The following is a 25,729-nucleotide window of genomic DNA, read 5'->3' as shown; positions in this document are numbered from 1 at the left end:
CTGTGGTGGCTAATCCGCACATCAGTAGCAGACGCGTGAGAATCGGGAATCTCAAAAACGTCGGTGTTGAGAATGCTACATCAACATCGATTGCACCCGTACCATATTTCTATGCACCAGGAATTGCATGGCGACGAGTTTGAACGTCGTGCACAGTTCTGCCACTGGGCACAAGAGAAATTACGGGACGATGACAGATTTTTTGCACGCGTTCTATTTAGCGACGAAGCATCATTCACCAACAGCGGTAACGTAAACCGGCATAATATGCACTATTGGGCAAGGGAAAATCCACGATGGCTGCGACAAGTGGAACATCAGCGGGTGGGTCAATGTATGGTGCGGCATTATGGGAGGAAGGATAATTGACCCCCATTTTATCGATGGCAATGTAAATGGTGCAATGTATGCTGATTTCCTACGTAATGTTCTCCCGATGTTACTACAAGATGTTTCACTGCATGACAGAATGGCGATGTACTTCCAACATGATGGATGTCCGGCACATAGCTCGCGTGCGGTTGAAGCTGTATTGAATAGCATATTTCATGACAGGTGGATTGGTCGTCGAAGCACCATACCATGGCCCACACGTTCACCGGATCTGACGTCCCCGGATTTCTTTCTGTGGGGAAAGTTGAAGGATATTTGCTATCGTGATCCACCGACAACGCCTGACAACATGCGCCAGCGCATTGTCAATGCATGTGCGAACATTACCAAGGCGATCTACTCGCTGTTGAGAGGAATGTCGTTACACGTATTGCCAAATGCATTGAGGTTGACGTACATCATTTTGAGCATTTATTGCATTAATGTGGTATTTACAGGTAATCACGCTGTAACAGCATGCGTTCTTAGAAATGATAAGTTCACAAAGGCACGTGTATCGCATTGGAACAACCGAAATAAAATGTTCAAACGTACCTACGTTCTGTATTTTAATTTAAAAAACCTACCTGTTACCAACTGTTCGTTTAAAATTGTGAGCCGTATGTTTGTGACTATTACAGCGCCATCTATCACAGAGCGAAAAAAGTGGTCCAACTAAAACATTCATATTTCTTTACGTACTACACGAATATGTAATAAAAAATGGGAGTTCCTATTTAAAAAAACCGCAGTTGATATCCGTTTGACCTATGGCAGCGCCATCTAGCGGGCCAACCATAGCGCCATCTGGTTTCCCCCTTCAAGCTAGACAAGTATCGTTCTTTGTAGTTTTTTCGTTTTTACCAGCGTCTCCATAGGAAAAATGAAACATTTTGTCAGATGCATGGAGAGACAAAACCTGCCAAACACAGTAAATTTATTATCATAAATATTACTTTGCAACATGTTAGAAAACTATCATTGATCTGATACATGATCGCCCCCAACACAAAAGTACATCAAACATTGCTTTTTCTAATGAATACACTTGTAAGGTGACAACAGTGAACACAGAAGGCATATAATCACAAGTAATTGAAATATGGTCGTAATTTTGATCTTAATAGTAATGGCTCAGGTTACAGACACGGCGGTATTTTTTTTTAAATTCTACTTTCAGACAGGATACTATCTCGCTGTCTATAACACATCGTGTTACGAACCCTCCCAAGAATGCCACGTGCAGTGACGAGTGCGTGGACGGCCCCGAAAGGCCGGAAACAAAGAATGTGTCGAGAGTAATTAATGAATATGAAAGCATGTGATAGATTCGGAACCTTTTGACCAGGAAAAAACCGTTGCTCTATCCATAATTTGCATATAAAATTTATTTCGAGGTAACTAAAGGTTGTAAACAGATTTCGGCTGTCGTCATTTTGTGGCGAAATAATACAGTGGTCATAATGGCGGCGGCCATTAAAAAAAATTCAAGTTTTAAACGGAGCGCTTTCTTCGTCTTGAGGCGCGCATGAATGGAGAACATCCTGCCGACCCAACGGCCGAGGATGCGCCAAGTTAAGAAACTTCTGGGGCAGAAAGGAAGCGGCCATGTCTATGGCCCAGCAGGCGACAGCTAACCGCTTGACTACCCAGGAAGTTAGCACAGGAACTACTTTTATCAGTCATAGACACACTAGTGTGAGGTGCTGGCCAGCTAACAAAAGCCCTAAGCATCGCCGCCCGAGCTCATTCTTGAACCTCTTCTCGGAAGGTCATTAGCTCGCATTCGATCACCGTTTCATTTGTTTGGCGATCGCTAGCATTTTGCGACTTTGCGGGGGAGCAGCAGCCCCTGTCATGTGGTAAGTAAGGTTCACCGGATTCTGCCCCCCCCCCCCCCCCCTAGTTCTCATGGTTCAGAATTCGTACTCTGAAGTGTTCTCAGTTCAACTTATGTAGCTATGGGTGAATATGTCATTCTGTGAACGTGTTATGTAGCTATGGGTGAATATGTCATTCTGCGAACGTGTCTGTATCGGTGGAGGCTGCCTACGGTTGAGAGTACGTTGTTCTGTGCTAATTTCAGAATATATCTCTTTGCGCTAAATCTTTTATTTGTGTTGCTAATTCTAGCACCTTCCCCGAGTATCTATTCAAGTCAATGGGTCCCTGCAAGTAGCCTTCCCAAGGTCTGATATTGGGTAGAATAACAGCATGAGATCCCGATGCCCTCGCAATATTTACCTCATCTCTTAACGCGGGCCAGCTCTTTTCATTCAAGCGACCTGGGATACGGAAACTGTGTGTCAGTCAGTTTACGTGTGGTATCACATGTCGACAACAATATAGCGTTCTATTAATTTATTAGTGCCAAGTAAAGAAAGCTCATGGCAAATAATATGACTGATATTAAAAAGTGTTAGGTGCTATATATTGTGATTCGCAAAAGAAAAAAATACATGATTGGAAGATGTTAAAGAAGGTTTAAGTATTTAACAATATTATGAATACAACAAATGATATGCAGTCTTATAATGTTGCAGAGAATCAGCCTGCAACAAGATCAGTTAATTCGCTCGTTTGGCACACTGTCGGCTAAAACACCGTGGACCCGTGTCGCAGACCGGCACTGCGTGTCGACGCGGGCTTCGCGTCCGGAGCGAGTCAAGGGACGCTGTTGGTCTCCCAGACGACTTCCTCCGTGCCAAGGGCCTCGGTCCTGGACACGCAGCCGCAGCGCGTGTGGTTGACGAAGTTGATGGACATGTCTCTGAAGGCGGAGCCCTTCAGGGTGTCCTGCACTCGGAACGGCAGAGTCACCGTCTGGTTTTCCAGCGGCGCACACACCTGCGGCAGTAAACGAGAAAATGTTCAAACGTGTGTGAACTGCTGAGGTCATCGGTTCCTAGACTTACAAGCTACTTAATCTAACTTATGCTAACAACAACACACACACCCATGCCCGAGGGCGGATTCGAACCTCCGGCGGGAAGGGCCGCACAATCCGTGACATGGCGCCTCAAACGGCGCGGCCACTCCGCGCGGCAGTAAACCAGACTCGTTCTTCGCAGTGAGGAGAGAACACTAAGAGTGACGAACACCAACCAATCGTTAGGTGAAACTGAAGTAGTACTTTACTAAGAGAGAGAAAAACGTTGACTTCCAGTCGAAAGTACTGAACTAAAGGAGTAAATTACTGCAGGAGTAAATTTTTCATTTACTCGTGAAGTAAATTTTTTCACTCCAGAACTGGTGCAGAGCACCATCAAAGAGTAGGCTACGACTTTATTAACTGAAAGAGGAAATAAGGCTAAAATTTACTCCTCAGCAGTTATAGATGAAAAGTTAGAAAGTAAAGTGTGTTTCTGCATGTTAAATATCAGATTCTACAGATCACATGGACTACGAAGAATATGTGAAAATAGAGGAAGAGGTAGACGTCCCAGAAAAGAGACTTTTATTGGAGAGAAGAGGTCTATTTGAGATATATAGCGAGAGTAGTTTCAATGAGCGGATTCGGTTTCATAAGGAATCTTTTGAGTTACTGCTTGCTATGGCGGAGCCGTTGCTGCAGCTTAACTCTCACAGGAATCGCGCTTTTTCTCCTAAGATTGGAATGTATACCGCAGAGACAGGCTGAACAGTGAAGGGGGAGGCGTGTTTATAGCGATAAGAAGTGCAATAGTATCGAAGGAAAGTGAGGGAGATCCGAAATGTGAAATAATTTGGGTGAAGGTCACGGTTAAAGCAGGCTCACACATGGTAATTGGATGTCTCTATAGGCCCCGTGGCTCAGCAGCTGTTGTGACTGAGCACCTGAAGGATAATTTGGAAAATATTTCGAGTAGATTTCCCCACCATGTTATAGTTCTGAGTGAAGATTTTAATTTGCCGGATATAGACTGGGAGACTCAAACGTTCATAACGGGTGTCAGGGACAAAGAATCCAGTGAAATTTTTTTAAGTGCTTTATCTGAAAGCTACCTTGAGCAGTTAAACAGAGAACCGATGTGTGGCGATAACATATTAGACCTTCTGGTGACAAACAGACTCGAAATATTTGAAAAAGTTAACTCAGAACAGGGAATCAGCGATCATAAAGCGGTTACTGCTTAGAGTTAGAAAACTGCTGCGGAAGTACAGGGAACTTCACAGCAAACATAAACATAAAAATAACCAAAGCCTTGCAGACAAACAAAAATTACGCGAAGCGAAATGTAGTGTGAGGAGGGCTATGCGAGAGGCATTCAATGAATTCGAAAGTAAAGTTCTATGTACTGACTTGGCAGAAAATCCTAAGAAATTTTGGTCTTATGTCAAAGCTGTAGGTGGATCAAAACAAAATGTCCAGACACTCTGTGACGAAAATGGTACTGAAACAGAGGATGACAGACTAAAGGCCGAAATACTAAATGTCTTTTTCCAAAGCAGTTTCACAGAGGAAGACTGCACTGTAGTTCCTCCTCTAGATTGTCGCACAGATGACAAAATGGTAGATATCGAAATAGACGACAGAGGGATAGAGAAACCATTAAAATCGCTCAAAAGAGGAAAGGCCGCTGGACCTGATGGGATACCAGTTCGATTTTACCCAGAGTACGCGAAGGAACTTGCCCCCCTTCTTGCAGTGGTGTACCGAAGGTCTCTAGAAGAGCGTAGCGTTCCAAAGGATTGGAAAAGGGCACAGGTCTTCCCCGTTTTCAAGAAGGGACGTCGAACAGACGTGCAGAACCATAGAGCTATATCTCTAACGTCTATCTGCTGTAGAATTTTGGAACACGTATTATGTTCGAGTATAATGACTTTTCTGGAGACTAGAAATCTACTCTGTAGGAATCAGCATGGGTTTCGAAAAAGACGATCGTGTGAAACCCAGCTCGCGCTATTCGTCCACGAGACTCAGAGGGCCATAGACACGGGTTCCCAGGTAGATGCCGTGTTTCTTGACTTCCGCAAGGCGTTCGATACAGTTCCCCACAGTCGTTTAATGAGCAAAGTAAGAGAATATGGACTATCAGACCAACTGTGTGATTGGATTGAAGAGTTCCTAGATAACAAAACGCAGCATGTCATTCTCAATGGAGAGAAGTCTTCCGAAGTAAGAGTGATTTCAGGTGTGCCACAGGGGAGTGTCGTAGGACCGTTGCTATTCACAATATATATAAATGACCTTTTGGATGGCATCGGAAGTTCACTGAGGTTTTTTGCGGATGATGCTGTGGTATATCGAGAGGTTGTAACAATGGAAAATTGTACTGAAATGCAGGAGGATCTGCAGCGAATTGACGCATGGTGCAGGGAATGGCAATTGAATCTCAATGTAGACAAGTGTAATGTGCTGCGAATACATAGAAAGAAAGATCCCTTATCATTTAGCTACAATATAGCAGGTCAGCAAATGGAAGCAGTTATTCAATAAATTATCTGGGAGTACCCATTAGGAGTGATTTAAAATGGAATGATCGTATAAAGTTGATCGTCGGTAACGCAGATGCCAGACTGAGATTCATTAGAAGAATCCTAAGGAAATGCAATCCGAAAACAAAGGAAGTAGGTTACAGTACGCTTGTTCGCCCACTGCTTGAATACTGCTCAGCAGTGTGGGATGCGTACCAGATAGGGTTGATAGAAGAGATAGAGAAGATCCAACGGAGATCAGCACGCTTCGTTACAGGATCATTTAGTAATCGCGGAAGCGTTACGGAGATGGTAGATAAACTCCAGTGGAAGACTCTGCAGGAGAGACGCTCAGTAGCTCGGTACAAGCTTTTGTTAAAGTTTCGAGAACATACCTTCACCGAGGAGTCAAGCGGTATATTGCTCCCACCTACGTATATCTCGCGAAGAGACCATGAGGATAAAATCAGAGAGATTAGAGCTCACACAGAGGCATACCGACAATCCTTCTTTCCACGAACAATACGAGACTGGAATAGAAGGGAGAACAGATAGAGGTACTCAAGGTACCCTCCGCACACACCGTCAGGTGGCTTGCGGAGTATCGATGTAGATGTAGATATAGAAGCTGCAAATTCTTTGTGGACTATGAATCTTTTGCGCTGGTTCTTATCAAATCGTAGCAGGCGATCGCACTAACTTCCATCATAACACTGCTGAAAGAGCTTTTAACGGTGTGATGAACAGTTTAAATACCTTGAACCCACTGTATGTGCCCATGCCACAAGAATATGTATCATAATAAAAAGGCAATTCTATCGAACTGGTGTCCCCAAATATCATGGAGGCCATTAATTGTATACATATACCCACACTTCGTCCTTCTGAGCACAAGTAGAACTATAGGGAAACTGCAAAAAATTCTTTTCCATTAAAAATATACAAACCAATTTTGATGCCAAAACGAAAATTTTAAACATGATAAGCTCTTGGCCGGATTCCACACGTGATGCACCTTTTGTCCAATGTAGTAAAAAGGCATTACCATCTCAATTACAACTAAAGAAACAAACAGGAATAGAGCTGAAACATCCAGGCAGATTAAAACTGTGTGCCGGGCCGAGACTCGAACTCGGGACCTTTACCTTCCGCGGGCAAGTGCTCTACCAACTGAGCTACCCAAGCACGACTCACGTCCCCTCATCACAGCTTCACTTCCACCAGTACCTCGTCTCCTACTTTCCAAACTTCACAGAAGCTCTCCTGCGAAACCTTGCAGAACTAGCACTCCTGGAAGAAAGGATATTGCGGACATGGCTTAGCCACAGCCTGGGTGATGATTCCAGAATGAGATTTTCACTCTGGAGCGGAGTGTGTGCTGATATGAAACTTGCCCGCAAAAGGCAAAGGTCCCGAGTTCGAGTCTCGGCCCGGCACACAGTTTTAATCTGCCAGGAAGTTTCATAACAGCGCACACTCCGCTGCAGAGTGAAAATCTCATTCGGGAGCAGAACTCTCCAACAGTTACTAAAAGGGTATATTACTAAGAAAGCAATTTACTAAAGTAGTCAAGACCAAAGAAGCAAAAGTTATTTCAAGAGTAATTTATACTACACTGAAGCGCCAAAGAAACTGGTACACACAAGTGTATTCAAATACAGAGATATGTAAAATGCAGAATACGGCGCTGCGGTCAGCAAAGCCTATATAAGACAACAAGTGTCTGACGCAGTTGTTAAATCGGTTACTGCTAGTGCAATGGAAGAATATCACGATTTAAGTGAGTTTGAACGTGGTGCTATAGTCGGCGGACCAGCGATGGACACAGCAGCATTTCCAATGAGCGATGAAATGGGGATTTTCCCATACGATCATTTCACGAGTGTACCTTGAATATCAGGAAACCGGTGAAACATCAAATCACCGACATCGCTGCGGCTGGAAAAAGATACTGCAAGAACGGGACCAACGACGACTGAGAGAATCGTTCAACGTAACAGAAGTGCGATCCTTGGGCAAATTGCTCCAGAATTCAATGCTGGGCCATCAACAAGTGTCAGCGTGCGAACCATTCAACGAAACTTTATCGATATGGGCTTTCGGATCTGAAGGCCCACTCGTGTATCCTTGATGACTGCACGATACAAAGCTTTCCGCCTCGACTCGGCCTGTCAACAGCGACATTGCAAAAATTTTGGTAATTTGTGGTAAGGTCTTATGAGACCAAACTGCTGAGGTCATCGGTCCCTAAGCCAACACACTACTCAATCTAACTTAAACTAGCGAACCCCGCGCGGCCAGAAATTGGACTATTAATGACTGGAAACAGTTGTCTGGTCGCACAAGTCTCGTTTCAAATTATGTCGAGCGGATGGACGTGTACGGATATCGAGACAATCTCATGAATCCATGGACCCTGCATGTCAGAAGAGGACAGTTCAAGCTTGTGGAGGCTCTGTAATGGTGTGGGGCGTGAGCAGTTGGAATGATAATGGACCCCTGATACGTCTAGATACGACTCTGACAGGTGACCCGTACGTAAGAATCCTATCTGATCACTTGCATCCATTCATGTCCATTGTGCAATCCGACAGACTTGGGAAATTCCAGCAGGACAATGCGACACCCCACAGGTACAGAATTGCTACAGAGTGGTTCCAGGAACACTCTTCTGAGTTTAAACACTTCCGCTAGCCACCAGACTCCCCGTATATGAACATTATTGAGCGTATCTGGGATGCCTTGCAACGTAGTATTCAGAAGAGATCTCCATCCCGTCGTAGCTATTATAGTATTACAAATAGTTTTAAAATATTTAAAAATATAAAATATTTTCATATATATTTTTACATTACACTGACGGAAAAAATCACAACATCAGGAAGGAATTGTGCGATATAAACGAATGTTGTTTGTTTGTATATCTTAAAGATGATGTCTGTTCCAATTTCGTGCCAGTCGCATAAGAGTGGCGCTAGTAGTGACGTTATGAAGATGCAAATCAGGTTTGCTTTAAATACTCGCTGTAACGGTAGTGAGTTCTAGTTACCTTTGGAGTTGAACGTAGTAACTTGATGTTAGTCAATAATGCCTTTAAGGTGGCAAAGACACTATTATCAACACCTCACTGAGTTTGACCTATGTTGCGTAATAGGGTTACGAGAATCTGGATGTTCCTTCTACGAAATTGCAGAAAGACTTGCCAGGAATGTAGCCACTGTACATGACAGCTGGCAGCGGTGATCACGGGAATGTGTGGTCAAAAGCAGATTGGGCTCCGGACGGCCACATGGCACTACCGAAACGGGGACACTACTGTGTTTGGCGTATGACTGCAATGCATCGTACTGCATCTGCAGCAGCAATCCGAGCAGCAGTTTGCACAACAGTGGCACAACGAAGTGTTACAAACCTGTTGCTTCAAGGACAGCTCCGAGCCAGACGCCCTGCAGCAAGCATTCCACTGACTCCATATGATCGCCTTTTGCGACTTCAGACTCTCTCACCTATTTCTCGCATACAGAAAATTATTAAAAATTTCATTACAACCTGATGCACCTCGAGCGAGACTTTAGAAAGTTAACGGCCTGAGCAGACATTGATGGAGCCTGGTAGGGTGCTAAAAGCATGAGGTATTTTTATGATTCTTAGCTCATAGAAACGGCATGTCGTGAGTTGAAAGCAATTGGTGGCGAGCCTATCCCTTAGTAAATCTTGGCGGACAGGACCACAGATGTACAGGGCAGACAGGGCAGCCCCTCATCGCGACAGGTCTCCAGCAGAACAATGCCGAGCTACCTGCTGCAGCACCAGTGGAAGCCTGGGGTGGGGCGACGGTCTGAAGGAACACGTCTACACAGTGGAGCTGTAAACCGGGGCAGGCCACGGCGGTCGAGCGGTTCTAGGCGCTTCAGTCCGGAACCGCACGACTGCTACTGTGGCAGGTTCGAATCCTGCCTCGGTCATGGCTGTGTGTGATGTCCTTAGGTTAGCTAGGCTTAAGTAGTTCTAAGTTCTAGGGGACTGATGACCACAGATGTTAAGTCCCATAGTGCTCAGAGCCATTTGAACCATTTTTTGCCGGCCGGGGTGGCCGAGCAGTTCTAGGCGCTACAGTCTGGAACCGCGCGACCGCTATGGTCTCAGGTTCGAATCCTGCTTCGGTTAGTTAGGTTTAAATAGTTCTAAGTTCTAGGGGACTGATGACCTCAGAAGTTAAGTCCCATAGTGCCCAGAGCCATTTGAACCATTTTTGAACCTTTTTTTTTGTAAACTGGGGATTTTGTGCAGAGCCACGTGTAATAAAAATTCATCTGTTTTCTTGTTCGCCGATAGTGCAAAAAGGCCAGTGAATCAGTTCCCCTCGCCGCCTCGATTGTATAAGAAAAATCCGGCGTCTGGGAAACGTTTAGAGATAGAATCTTTATTACACCTCATTGCTAGGACTAACAAGCTCCAAGGCACAGGTGATTTAGATCAGGATCTTTGAGATTGTATCTGTTCGCCTGTTGCCATGGGAAGAGACACGACTTCGACGACTTCGGAAAAAATCATCTTCCCTCTCTGCGAAAATTTAAAAAGAGCCATTAATTGGCGGTTTCTTTTTTTTACCAGAGACACATGTTTCTTAACTCTTGCACTGGTTCGACGTGAGTTGGTGCTGTCATGTGGGAGGGGAGAGTTAGCGCCTCTAGAGCCCTGTGATTCGCACAAGACGGGGTAAAGGCGGTGTCGTTCGTGAACTTTTCAGGAAAACTAATTTTTTTTTATGGAGAAGTGTAAAGCACTTGGGTGCGGGCCTTTGCTTGGGTAAGCACTTCTGGTCGAAACTCTGGATGTGTGATTGGTACTTGGGGCCTGTCCTGAGACTGACTTCACTTGCGAGTAGTTTATACTAGGGAGCCTGTGATGAAGTTCTTACCGTACCGACAGTGTGACATCAAATGTCTCGGACTACTCGTTTCCCGAGGGCACACTTATTCGTTTTTGGTTTACCAGCTTTGACGTTTGGTATCCTTGTGCACTCGTGTAAGTGAGCCAAATTGATCCTTGGTACGACCAACGAATGGGCGTGTCACACACTGAAATCTACCGTGATTTCAGGGCTCTGGTAGAGAGTAAATTGCAATCTGTCTGTCTGATCGCTAGACCGTGAGATTTTTGCATTTCTTTCGTGGCCACGATCGATACACAGGTGCCGCCTCCAAGTCTCACCTCCGCCGCCCACATCTCGCCAGCTGCAAGTTACATCGCCGCATGAAGCAAACAGGGTAAGGTACTGCTGCTCCGGCATTGTCAGGTTGTACAGATCTCAATCGCCACTTGCTCTCATCTGCACCTGTGTTGAGAAACTTCAGAAAATTTGACCAATCAAAGTCTGCTCAGCGTCGGATCAATTCAGATTGTCTCTGCCACCCAGGATCCTTGTCCAATGTCATCTTAAATCACGTGTTAGTTGTTTACGGTATTCAATCAATAACTTCTTTAGCACAATTTATGTCTGTTAAAAATGAGTAGTCTGTATCCATCTTAATGTTTATTAGAGTATCGCGCAAAATTTTGAAGTAAATTGGTCAGTCACTTTTCGAAATTTTTTTCTAACGTTTCCCTATTATGATTATATATATTTATGTATTAAGAAGGGACCGCTTGGTAGGACATGTTCTGAGGCATCAAGGGATCACCAATTTAGTACTTGACGGCAACGTGGAGGGTGAAAATCGTAGAGGGAGACCAAGAGTTGAATACACTAAGCAGATTCAGAAGGACGTAGGCTGCAGTAGGTACTGAGAGATGAAGAAGCTTGCACAGGATAGAGTAGCATGGAGAGCTGCATCAAACCAGTCTCAAGACTGAAGACCACAACAACAACAACAACAACAACAACAACAACAATATTTATGTACTATGCAGGGTGTAACGGATATTTCTGTTCGTGAGCGACGACGGTGTACTGAACAACACGACATCAGTACTTCCTTTGTTTGCAGACTAATGGGATTAGTATGCTTTTAGATTGGTTAGTGTCTTCAAATACATGTGAGTAGAGCAAGACATTAATGCTTAATTTTCCCTGGGCAGCAGGTCGGATACTGAATTGTAGATGTGTGGACACAAAATGGGTGGCCTAGACTGACAGGCATATTCCACTTAGTTTTGCAGTTACAGCCATACAGAAAACGTTAGTTCGTAAGGTTTGTGACGTGTTTTTGGGAAGAACGTTCGGCACAGAGAAAAAACAACGAACATATTGATGTGTGTACATACTAAGGTACTACATACAAAATTATCTGCACTTACACCCCTACACCCTGCATGTATTAAAAATATATTTAGCCTACATCCGTCCGAATATTTATTGGAGCGTCGTGTAAAAAGTTGAAGTAAATCGGTCAATAACTATTCGTGTTTTTTTGCTAAGAATATTTCCTTTGAAGCAAATCGGTTCTAGAGTTTCTAGAGATTTTTGAAACAACGCCTCGTCTTTGTATAGAAGGTGATTTAAATATGTTCCATACAAACGCATTCCTTTTTCAATTTCTTAGTCTCAGGATCTGAAAACTGTTTCAAGGATTACTACGAAGAACACAGCAGGCACGTGCCTGATCCAAGTAGTGTTCACTCGGCTGCACTGTGCGAGTGCGGGGCGAATAAGCTGCGGACAGCTTGGCGGAAGTTGCGGAAAATGACCAACACAATCTCGCTTAATGACACATCGCCTGCGTGGCTTGCACAGTCACGCGTATCTCTGGCGTACGCACATAGGCAGCGAAGTCGCTATGCGCACAGATCCGATCCTCTTCCTTTACGCGTCTCTCTGTGTTGTGACGCAGCTAACCGCCGTGTTTCCTTAGGGGAGGAAGTTATGGGAAAAGAAAGGTAGAGGTTTCAGCAGTTACGCAAAGATAAAGTAATCTGGATGTGATAGACTAGTGTGGAAAGCCGCAACAAATCAGTTTTCAAATAGTAGAGTACAACATCTCTTTCGAGATAAAAGATAAGGCTTTGCTGCTTCCGATTCATGTATAGTAGTGTTCGATACGTGTATACTCGTATGTGTGTGTCCTCAGTTCACTGATTTGATCTAGGAGCGAGATGGACAGTGTTCGAGAAAACAGGCTCATGTTTGTGCAGTCAGATTCAGATCCTCGTTCAACAAAGTGAAATTAAGTTTTCCGCACTTACCTTAAATCACTTAAGCTGAAGTTTTAACGCGTCCTTCGAAAAGATCATGGTTACTTTTCTGCCGTATTGTTGAGAATTCGAGCGAGTGTTCTTGGCCTAGAAAATTCGTCATTGATTTCTTTCTGTTCTAGCACAGTCATTACCTTCGTCTACGTCTCTTATTTTCTTACTAGCTGAAAAACCCGGCATTGACTGGGTATTCATTTTGCCGATTTTCTGCTAGAAACGAAATTTTATACCAGGGTTATTCAGAAAGTAAGGAACGATCGGTGGCGAAATGGAAACCACAGTGAAAATCCGATGAAGTTTTGCACAGGAGTGTTGGGCAATGTCTCTAGTATGCTCGTCGATCGCGTTGCGTCGTTCTTTTTGGTTCTAAGCAAGGAGGGAGCACATAAAGATACCTAAAACAATAGTGTCTCCCACCAAGTACGAGGGCCTGGTAAGAAATTTCGCCTAAAGCTATGCAACCAACATTACTTAACTGCCGTGCAGTTTCTTCTCCAAGACAATTCTCAGCCGCATTCTGCAGGGGCAATGAAGATATTCCTGCATAGTTTGCAATTGGAAATGTTTGATTACCCACAATATAGCTCGTAATTGTCTCCCTCTGAGTTTCATCTCTGCCTACATGAACCGCTGGCTACGAAGACGAAATTTTGGCACAGACAACGAGCTATAGCCCAGCGTAGAGAACTGGCGGAAAGCACTGGCGGCTGCGTTCTATAACGAGGGTATTGTAAAGTTGGTACAACGCTACGACAGACGTCTAAGTCGGTTCGGTGACTATGGAGATAAGTAGCTGGAAGTTGTAGCTAACTTGCAAATAAAACAGTTTTGATTTTCGCTGTGGTTTCCGTTTCGCGACCTATCGTTCCTTACTTCCCGAATCGCCCTCGTACATTGACGGGAAAAATAAACGCAACACCAAAATTAATGTACAGTAATGAAACTTCGACAATACGTTTCACTGTGTAACATAAGTGGTTAACATTATACGATCACAGCCTAACGCAAGCGCGAAACAAGCCATTGCAAATGTGAAATGCTGGTACATTAATAATAGGGGTAACTGCCAGAATGTTGAATGCAAGCATGCAAACGTACGTGCATTCTTTTGTACAGGTGCCAGATTTAAATCTACATCTACGTGATTATTCTGCTATTCACAATAAAGTGCCTGGCAGAGGGATCCATGAACCACCTTCAAGCTGTCTCTCTACCGTTCCACTCTCGAACGGCACGAGGGAAAAACGAGCACTTAAATTGTTCTGTGCGAGCCCTGATTTCTCTTATTTTATCATGATCATTTCTCCCTGTCTTGGTGAGTGCCAACAAAATGTTTTCGCAATCGGAGGAGAAAACTGGTGATTGAAATTTTATGAGATGATGCCGTCGCAACGAAAAACGCCTTTGTTTTAATGATTGCCACTCCAATTCACGTATCATGTCTGTGACACTATCGCCCCTATTTCGCGATAATACAAAACGAGCTGCCCTTCTTTGTACTTTTTCGATGTCATCCGCCAGCCCCACACCGGACAACAATACTGGGATGGAGTTCCATGCCTGTTGCACTTGATCAGTCAATAAAGGGACGATTAATGCTGTTTCTGGATGACGCTGGAATTGTCGTCCGTTGACGTCCGATATGTGCTCGATTGGAGACAGATCTGATGATTGTGCGGACCGAGGCAAAATGTCGGCACTCTGTAGAGCAAGTTGGGCTACAACATTGGTGTGTGGGCGAGCGTTGTCCTGTTGGAAAACATCCTCTGCACTGCTGTTTATGAATGACAGCACAACATGTCGAATCATCAGACTAACGTAGAAATTTGCAGTCAGGCTGCGTGGGGTAACCACGTGAGCCCTCCTGCTGTCCTACGAAACCGCTCCCCAGATCATAACTGGAGGGGTAGATCCAGTGTGTCTAGCACATAGAGAGATTGGTTCCAGGCCCTCAACAGTGCCTCCTCCTAACCAACACACGGCCATTATTGGCACAGAGGCAGAACCAGCCCTTATCAGAAAGGCTGCTCTCCACTGAGCTCTCGCTTGACGCCACTGAAGTCGCAAATGGCGGTGATTTGGCGCCAGTGGAATGCACGCTACAGGGCGTCTGGCTCGGACATGTCCTGGAAGTAGCGGTTTGTAAGAGTTCGTTGTGTCACTGTGGTGCAAACTGCAGCTCAAATTGCTGCTGCAGATGAAGAACGCTGTGCCAGAGACATACACCGAACACGAAGGTCTTCCCTTCCGGTAGTGGGACATGGCCGTCCGGAACCCGGTCTTCTTGCGACCGTACGTCCTCGTGACCACAGCTGCCATCTTCACAGTTCTGAGCCGCGCGGGATTAGCCGAGCGGTCTCAGGCGCTGCAGTCATGGACTGTGCGGCTGGTCCCGGTGGAGGTTCGGGTCCTCCCTCGGGCATGGGTGTGTGTGTTTGTCCTTAGGTTAATTTAGGTTAAGTAGTGTGTAAGCTTAGGGACTGATGACCTTAGAGTTAAGTCCCATAAGATTTCAAACACATTTGAATTTCACAGTTCTGCAGGCGGCTATTGTCTGCTTCGCCATTGAAAGCTGTCAAAACGCTGCTGCCGGGTGTCAGGGGTTTCCTGATGCTGACTCGACTGTAAGAGTGTCTTAGTAGTAAAGAATAAATGTATTAAAAATTCATGAATAATCGCGCATTTTTTCATACGTCTTAGTGTTTATGAAATCATATCTGTTATGTGCGTACAATGATACATTTGTAGAGATACATTCAGTCGCATAAGTGGATATTGTCTATGAAATATGTTATGAATAGAATTAGCAGCAAAGAAGTAATAAACGTCATGCATGATACGGCATTTTTTCACACATTTCAGTGCCTATGACTATATCTCCTGATCTATGTCTCATACAACGTTATAATTTTATAGGTACATTCAGCGTCAAGTGTGGATACTGCCCGAAAAATGTTTTGCTTGTAGAGCACATAATTAATAACAATCACAGATACCCAAGATTTCCCTACACTGATTTAGTTGTTTCGATGGCGAAAATTTATCGCGATAGCATTAGAAGGTGCAGCTGCAGATTCAGTACATGTTCCACGCTGGAGCGAAATTTCCATGGGTGACATCGGAGCTTGAGGATTTGTGTACACCATAGCGAAATAGCTTTCCGTAGTCGACCTTAATCATGACGTCGTCTAACAAAGACCAGATTCTTCTGTTAAACAGATAAATCACATCTCAGTCAGACAGAATTTGAATAATTTTATTTGCGAAATTGTAGTTTCTGTATTCCAATATGAAATGAGTTGTTTTCCTTTGGAGCTAAGTTTTCTTGTGGTACACATCCACCACCCTGCCGAAATCCTTTGAAATACTGCATTCTGATTATTGTGCTGGGGCTCATTTTAATTATTCTGCTGTTGCAAGTGTCGGAAACAACCGAATCAAGTACATGGATTCTCACAAACGACCCCAAGTTCGAAAATCTACCCGAAGGAAATTATGAAGGCCTAGCAACATTACCGATTAGACACGCTTGAACACTGTGTTATGTTACTTGCCACTTGCGTTTCAGAAATGAGAGTTCTAACAGGAATGTTTTGTTTCTCAGGTGACAGAAAAAAATTCTTTCTGAAAACTTATTTTTGTCATATCTGTTATAGTTACGTGAGGAACAAAAATTGATTATTCTTGTATAGAGGTGCCGCGAACTTCATTTTGGGTGTAATGTTGGTGGACAAGAAACGAGCTCTCTAAGTTTGCTGTTTTACTTGTGCACTACTGACAAGTTGGATAAAACCGTTTATGTCACACGTCATTTGTTGTTTCCATGATTTGGAGACACCCACTGGTTACATAACAGATTTTCGTTGGAATCGCCTCGAAAACAAAAGGTTATCAATGACTATTTGGCCTGTTTGTTGTAGTAGTTGTTGTTGTGGTGTTCAGTCCGAAGACTGGTTTGGTGCAGCTCTCCTTGTTATTCTATCCCGTGCGAGCCCCTACATATCTGAATAACTGTTGCAAATCACTTCCATTTGAACCTGCTTATTGTAGTGATCTCTGGGTCCCACTCTGCAATTTTTACCCTCTACCCTTCCCTCCAGTACTAAACTGACGATTTCTTGATGTCACGGAATTTGTCCCATCAACCTACCCCTTCCTTTAGTGAAATCATGCCACAAATTTCTTTTCTCCCCTAATTCTATGTAGTACCTCCTCATTAGCTACGCGAGCTAGACATCTTTCAGCATTCTTCTGTAGTACCACATTTCAACAGCTTCTATTCTCTTCTTTTCTGAACTGCTTATTATCCACGTTTCACTTTCGTATAAGGCTACACTCCTTAGAAATGCCTTCAGAAAAGACTTCCTAACACTTAAATTTATACTCGATATTGAAAATTTTTTTCTTCAGAAATGCTTTTCTTGCCATTGGCAGCCTACATTTTTATATCCTAGTTATGTTCAGTTACTTCGAGGTCATTTGCAGTCATTCATGGACTTCGTGTTCCCAAACAACGATGTCATGTACTGGGCCACAACTGATTTGAAGAAAATTCTGGACATTTCGAACGAATGGATTAGCCACCCAGGTCGCCGGACTTGAATGTCATCGAAAATTTTTGAACGTAATTCAAAGGTCAATTCGTGCACAAAATTCTGCACCGGTAATACTTACGAAGTTACGGGCCGCTGTATGGCTGAACATTTCTGCAGGGCACTTCAAACGACTTGTTAAGCCCATGCCACGTCGAGTTGCTGCACTTTTTTTTTTTTTTTTTTGGTCATCAGTCTTCTGACTGGTCTGATGCGGCCTGCCACGAATTCCTCTCTTGTGGTAAACTCTTCGTCTCAGAGTAGCACTTGCAACTTACGTCCTCCGTTATTAGCTGGATGTATTATAAGCTCTGTCTTCCTCTACAGTTTTTGCATCTCTACAGTTACCTCTAGTACCATGGAAGTGATTCCCTCATGTCTTAAAATATGTCCTATCATCCTGTCCCTTCTCCTTATCAGTATTTTCCACACGTTCCTTTCCTCTCCGATTCGGAGCAGAACTTCTTCGTTCCTTACCTTACCAGTCTACCTAATTTTCAACATTCGTCTGTAGCAGCGCATCTGAAATGCTTCGATTCTCTTCTGTTCCGGTTTTCCGACAGTCCATGTTTCACTAGCATACATTGCTGTACTCCAGACGTACATTCTCAGAAATTTCTTCCTCAAATGAAGGCTAATGTTTGATATTAGTAGACTCCTCTTGGCCAGGAATGCCCTTTTTGCCATTGGTAGTCTGCTTTTGATGTCCTTCTTGCTCCATCCGTAATTGGTTATTTTACTGCCTAGGTAGCAGAATTTGTTAACTTCATCTACTTCGTGAGCATCAATCCTGATGTTAAGTTTCTCGCTGTTCTCATTTATACTGTTTCTCATTACCTTCGTCTTTCTTTGATTTACTCTCAATCCGTACTGTGCACTTATTAGACCGTTCATTCCGTTCAGCAGATCATATAATTCTTCCTTACTTTCACTCAAGATAACAATGTCATCAGCAAATCGTATCATTGATATGCTTTCACCTTAAATTTTAATTCCGCTGCTGAACCTTTCTTTTATTTCCATCATTGCTTCCTCGATGTACAGATTGAACTGTAGGGGCGAAAGGCTATACTACGCCTGGCAAAAGTAGATCTGACGCGATGTTGGGAGGTATCCCGTGACTTTTGTCATCTCACTGTAAATAACCTGGCTGCCTTCTGAGATGTGGCATGCCTTTACAATGCACACAGTGACTTGCCCCCTCTCATATTTATATCTTACTCTGAGTAATTAGATTTGGAGAAGTATAGTCGAGTATGGTCATTACAAGGCTAGTAATGAGAAGTCAGAAGATATGAATATTTTTCTCTCTAATTGCATGCGGTGTAAAGTTGCTATTCCTTCCCACGCGGACTTCCCACACAGCGTCTCTCGTCACCCAGGTGGTCCGGTGACAGGTGGGTTCTGCTGATCTTGAAAGGGCTATGCCGACGGATGTGAGGGAGTCGAGTGGATGCTGTCCAGACGCCGAAATTGTCATAAGAGCGGGGGCGACACGGCCACAGGGGCCAAAATGAGCGGCTGGGGTAACTTCACAGGAACATAGTGAAAACACTTTCTGACGGGCTACCAGCGAGGCGTGGGAATGACTTGTGTTCCCAGGCAGTCTTGGCGGGCAAATTCCCGCGTTTTCTGCAAAATCATAACTGTGATTGGCTTGCCCAGAGGATAGCTCCGTGACGTAGAAAAATCGGCGCAGAAATTGGCGCCAAGTATCTCCATTGGTGGAACAGTAGTGCTTCGGCAATAGAGTGAAATTTTCCACCCGTTTTCGAGTTGCTGATTGGCACGTTTAACCACGGCGACTGTGATGGAGGCGGTAATGTTCTGTGTTCGGTTTTTACGGGTGCTCTTGGTAGAGTCGGCTCTCGCTTTTCTGTCGGAGTAGGTTACAAGACTGAGCTGTCGCTGCTCTGGACAGCCTGCCTTCCGTTGGCTGTCTAATACACAGGGTGATTCAAAAAGAATACCACAATTTTAAAAATGTGTATTTAATGAAAGAAACATAATATAACCTTCTGTTATACATCATTACAAAGAGTATTTAAAAAGTTTTTTTTTCACTCAAGAACAAGTTCAGAGATGTTCAATATGGCCCCCTCCAGACACTCGAGCAATATCAACCCGATACTCCAACTCGTTTCACACTCTCTGTAGCATATCAGGCGTAACAGTTTGGATAGCTGCTGTTATTTCTCGTTTCAAATCATCAATGGTGGCTGGGAGAGGTGGCCAAAACACCATATCCTTAACATACCCCCATAAGAAAAAATCGCAGGGGGGAAGATCAGGGCTTCTTGGAGGCCAGTGATGAAGTGCTCTGTCACGGGATGCCTGGCGGCCGATCCATCGCCTTGGGTAGTTGACGTTCAGGTAAACTGTTTATACCAACGTTTAATACACCACCTATCAGGAGGTTTAACACCATACTTCGTTCGAAATGCACGCTGAACAACTGTCGTCGATTCACTTCTGCCGTACTCAATAACACAAAAGGCTTCTTTTGAGCGGTCGCCATCTTAGCATCAACTGACGCTGACGCCTAGTCAACAGCGCCTCAAGCGAACAAATGTACAACTAAATGAAACTTTATAGCTCCCTTAATTCACCGACAGATAGTGCTTAGCTCTGCCTTTTGTCGTTGCAGAGTTTTAAATTCCTAAAGTTGTGGTATTCATTTTGAATCACCCTGTACTTTCATTTAATTGTAACTGTTTGACGAAGTTGCTGAAGTTTCGTCTTCAACGTAACTTTCCGAGTACAGTTGGCAATTGAGCGTTCTGCGTACAAGTGGCCCATGTTGTCCGTCTTGAGCAGTTTTGGCTAAAGTTGACTGTATTGGAGTTACTGTGTGACTTGGCTTGTTAAAATCAATCACTGTATCGTCAGTGATTGTGTGGCGAGCCTTCTTCGTCTCCCTCAGAGGCGCATTTGCACTACTAGGAAGTCTTCAGTCTGGAACAAGCAGACCAGGATAATTTGTTTCGAGCTATACTTACGACATTATCAGCACCATGACGGGACGTCGAAACAACCAGCCATCGCCTCCAGTACGCCAGATCGTGTCCGTGCAGTTAAGAAGACAGCTTGGTAATGTATGTCCGCAGCACCGACAGATTAGGGAATTTTGCTATGTGATAATCAGAGCTCAGGAGAGCGCACCTCTTCTCGTCTTTTCTAACGTGGTTCTGTCTTGGGTGTTCACTGTCTGAGTTCGCACTACTGTAGCAGCAATTAATGTTGGGTTGGCTGGGTGTTTCTCTTAAGATTTGAGTTGCAAGGAATTGGCTCTACATACCACATAGTCATAAATGTCACAAACTACTTTATGGACAACTTCACCTTCACAGAATTTATTTGAGTATCCAATTTGACGTACTGTAAATGTTCCATGTGTTTTGTTTATTATTTTGAGCTTAGTTATAATAAATCAAATTGTTATTTTGACAGAACTTTCATTCTGTAGATCGGTAGAGCAACCCTTTCATTTCTCACCACGTTAATGAAACTTTCCTTTACCAAATTAATTTCTATCAAATTGAATTATTGAAGTTGCCAAACTCTTTTCTCCTTCACTTGCAGGGTCGATTACAGTCAGTCCGCTTTTCTTCTTAATCCATGTGCAACAGCAAAAGTCGGAGTTAGAAAAGGGGGGGGGTTAGAACATCATTTCCATATGAAGATTCTAGATGAATTTAGTGTTAAATACAGTGCTAGCCCCGGCTCCTCGCACTTCCTTACCACGTCGTGTGCCCCCAAATACCAGCAGGCGGCAATCACTCGCTGTGGGCAGTGGTCACCATGTTTCGGCTGGTCAGTGTATGTCAAGCAATAATTTTTCAAGACAGTAGGCTGTATTTAGAAAGAGATAAATGTACTGTATCAGTGTTCAGAGCCCCCGAAGTACGCTGCCGGCAGTGCCCTGTAACAGACTACGCTTGTATTCCCTAAGTGAACACTGCAAAGTGGGCTGACGCTACGTTGGGACCCTTTGGAAATTAGGTGGACAGTTGATGAGTAACACTGGGAGTTCTGGGTGGAGGAACTGAGGTGTAAGGCGCGAGATGTCGAGTAACGAGTACTGTAGTGAAGTTACCGTGTCGGAGCTGTAGCAGCAGCCCGTGGAGGGCCCGCAGAGGTGCAGCACCGTGGCCGGCGGCGCGATCGTCTGGCTGGGGGACAGGTCCCCCTTCCGCAGCAGCAAGTCGCCCACCATCACGGAGCGTCTCTGCGGCTCCCTGCACGGGAACGACCGGAAGCGGCGCAGGTTCTTCATGAACATGGCGCGCAGCTGCTCCTTCGTCAGCTTGGTGCCCTGCAAAATGGTCGCAAGTAGTTAGTTAGTTACATTTTCAAATAAGTTACGGGAATGCATCCATGTGACGTCGTCGACAAAAGCCGATATTTCGAGAGGAGCAGCCATTTTCAAGGCAAAACTGCAGCAAGTAAGCGTTGTGCAGCTGCACTGAGGTGTTCTAAAAAGTCGTTCAGATTATCAGAGCCACGAGGTCAAGCAACAACTGTTCGTCTACATACTTGAAACGTGCATGCTTTTTCAATTATTTAGACAATACTTTTGTAGAAGGCCTGTTTAGAACACCTGAATTCAATCCACCCGAATATTTGTTTCGCTTGGAAAACAATGGCCGTCTTCCCTCCCTTGATGTGTTGCTCAGGAGGAAGGTTGATGGTACTTTGGCAAATGCCGTTTATAGGAAGCCTATTCACACAGACTTGTGTCTGAAGGTAGATAGCTATCACCATCTGGTTCAACGTGAAGGGGTACTTCGTACCTTGGTTCATAGGACATACATCACCTCGGATCCTGAGGGTATGTCAGCCCATTCAGCCCATCTGGTAGTCACACATTTCGTCAGAATGGTTACAGCGAAATACAGACCAAAAGTGCGCTGCCATATCGACCAACTGTGCACCGAGTGAGCGATGAATTGACGATAATACCGAGGTGGCACTAAAGTCTATGGCCTTCTTGCTTTATGTAGGGAGCGCTTCGAACAGGATTGGTCGTATTTTGCGGAAATACGATGTGAAGTGTGTTTCTCGACCAGCATCTAAGACCAGGATCCTGTTAGGGTCCGTAAAGGATTAACCTTGTTCGATCAGGGTGGATGTCTATCGCATTCCTTGCAGTTGTGGCATGTCATACGCTCAAGCGCCAACGAAACTGGTATTGGAATGCATATTCAAATACAGAGATATGAAAACAGGCAGAATACGGCGCTGCGGTCGGCAACGTATAGGGTGGAAGCACAAGCGGCCAAAGACACTACTAGCTAGGGCATAGCCACCTATGGTAAACTAACATACACTAACAAGCGACAACCGTCGGCAAGCCCATGCATATCAGCAACACTGATTGGTAACTAACAGCTGCTATTAGAGCCGACCAACAGGCCACAGCAGGGACACCGACGAGCTCGCCCACTGACGCACAAACAATTCGCCACCATCACCCTACACTGTGCATCCGATATATGACCTATCGGACACAAAAACGATAATAAACCTAACTGTTGCAGGTTGCTGACGCTGAATGAGAGCTCAACAACAGCACCCAGCGGCAGTCGCCGAGCAACACCACCGCACAACGTCAAAGGTATCGACATGCATGATACCCACTGCTAACCAAGCCTACCCTTGCATGACCTATCGCAGGCAGCAAGACATCCGCTACTGCTCTTTTATTTATTTATTTATTTATTTATTGTTTCGTGGGACCAAATTAGGGAGAAGTCTCCATGGTCATGGAACGAGTCAATACATGAAATTATAAAACGATATTAGAAACAGATAAAATGAAATATAAAAAAAAAACATATTCTGGTGACAAGTCGTAAGTTTAAATAAAGAAAATCAACAATGTAACACTGGAATATGCTTAATTTTTTAGCTTTTCCACGAGCTCCTCGACAGAATAGAAGGAGTGAGCCATGAGGAAATTCTTCAGTTTAGACTTAAAAGAGTTTGGGCTGCTGCTAAGATTTTTGAATTCTTGTGGTAGGTTATTGAAAATGGATGCAGCAGAATACTGCACTCCTTTCTGCACAAGAGTCAAGGAAGTGCATTCCACATGCAGATTGTATTTCTGCCTAGTATTAACTGAGTGAAAGCTGCTAACTCTTGGGAATAGGCTAACATTGCTAACAACAAACGACATTAAAGAAAATATATACTGTGAGGGCAATGTCAGAATTCCCAGACTATTGAATAGGGGTCGACAAGAGGTTCTCAAACTTGCACCACATATAGCTCGAACAGCCCGTTTTTGAGCCAAATATATCCTTTTTGAATCAGAAGAATTACCGCAAAAAATAATACCATACGACATAAGCGTATGAAAATATGCGAAGTAGACTACTTTTCGTGCTGAAGTGTCACTTATTTCAGATACTGTTCTAATGGTAAATAAAGCAGCATTTAGTTTCTGAACAAGATCCTGGACATGGGCTTTCCACAACAGCTTACTATCTATCCGAACGCCTAGGAACGTGAACTGTTCCGTCACGCTTATAATATGCCCATTCTGTCTGATCATATCGGTTCTTGTTGAATTGTGAGTTAGAAACTGTAAAAACTGAGTCTTACTGTGATTTAGCATCAAATTATTTTCCACAAGCCACGAACTTATTTCATGAACTACATTATTTGATACTGTTTCAATATTACACACAAGATCCTTCACTACCAAGCTGGTGTCATCAGCAAACAGAAATATTTTTGAATCACCTGTAATACTAGAAGGCATATCATTTATATAAATAAGAAACAGCAGTGGCCCCAGCACCGACCCTTGGGGAACGCCCCACTTAACAGTGCCCCATTGGGACTGAACATCACTACCACTCTCAATATTGCTGAGAATTACCTTCTGCTTTCTGTTCTTAAAGTAAGAGGCGAACCAATTGTAATCTACTCCCCTTACTCCATAATGGTCCAACTTCTGCAGTAATATTTTGTGGTCAACACAGTCAAAAGCCTTCGTTAAATCAAAGAAAACACCTAGCGTTCGCAAACTTTTATTTAATCCGTCCAAAACCTCACAGAGAAAAGAGAATAAAGCATTTTCAGTTGTTAAACCATTTCTAAAACCAAAACTGAACATTTGACAGCAAATTACGTGAATTTAAATGCTCCAGTAACCTTGCATATACAACCTTCTCGATAACTTTAGCAAACACCGATGGCATAGAAATAGGTCTATAATTGTCAACATTATCCCTGTCTCCCTTTTTATAAAGTGGCTTCACTACCGAGTACTTTAATCGGTCAGGAAACCGACCACTCCTAAAGGAAAAGTTACAGATATGGCTAAGTACTGGGCTAACATACGTAGAACAATACTTCAGTATTCTGCTAGATACCCCGTCACATCCATGAGAGTTCTTGGTCTTAAGTGATTTAATTATTAACTCAATCTCTCTCTTGTCAGTATCATGGAGGAGCATTTCAGGTAACAGTCTCGGAACACTTTTTTCTAAGAGCGCTATATGATTCCCTGTTGGGACTAGGTTTCTATTTAGTTCATCTGCTATATTCAGAAAGTGATTATTAAATACTGTACATATATGCGACTTATCAGTAACACGGACATTCCCACTACGCACTGATTCTACACTCCTGGAAATTGAAATAAGAACACCGTGAATTCATTGTCCCAGGAAGGGGAAACTTTATTGACACATTCCTGGGGTCAGATACATCACATGATCACACTGACAGAACCACAGGCACATAGACACAGGCAACAGAGCATGCACAATGTCGGCACTAGTACAGTGTATATCCACCTTTCGCAGCAATGCAGGCTGCTATTCTCCCATGGAGACGATCGTAGAGATGCTGGATGTAGTCCTGTGGAACGGCTTGCCATGCCATTTCCACCTGGCGCCTCAGTTGGACCAGCGTTCGTGCTGGACGTGCAGACCGCGTGAGACGACGCTTCATCCAGTCCCAAACATGCTCAATGGGGGACAAATCCGGAGATCTTGCTGGCCAGGGTAGTTGACTTACACCTTCTAGAGCACGTTGGGTGGCACGGGATACATGCGGACGTGCATTGTCCTGTTGGAACAGCAAGTTCCCTTGCCGGTCTAGGAATGGTAGAACGATGGGTTCGATGACGGTTTGGATGTACCGTGCACTATTCAGTGTCC

General features: G+C 44.1%; 1 protein-coding gene across 1 annotated transcript in view; it reads right to left on the bottom strand.

Moving 5' to 3' along the window:
• Positions 1 to 1,466: 1,466 nt before the first annotated feature.
• The window catches only part of LOC126175005 (uncharacterized), a 54,437-nt gene continuing 30,174 nt past the window's right edge, over positions 1,467 to 25,729 (bottom strand). Inside the window, exons 2-3 of the mRNA XM_049921491.1 lie at positions 21,652 to 21,870; positions 1,467 to 3,219 (exon numbers count right to left, since the gene is read on the bottom strand). Coding sequence (XP_049777448.1) covers positions 3,037 to 3,219; positions 21,652 to 21,870 — 402 coding nt within the window. The 3' untranslated portion in view covers positions 1,467 to 3,036. The remainder of the gene's footprint in view (positions 3,220 to 21,651; positions 21,871 to 25,729) is intronic.

This window comes from Schistocerca cancellata, chromosome 3 (assembly GCF_023864275.1).
Source record: "Schistocerca cancellata isolate TAMUIC-IGC-003103 chromosome 3, iqSchCanc2.1, whole genome shotgun sequence".
In the NCBI taxonomy this organism is placed as follows: domain Eukaryota; kingdom Metazoa; phylum Arthropoda; class Insecta; order Orthoptera; family Acrididae; genus Schistocerca; species Schistocerca cancellata.
This window is presented reverse-complemented; position numbering and strand designations above follow the sequence as displayed.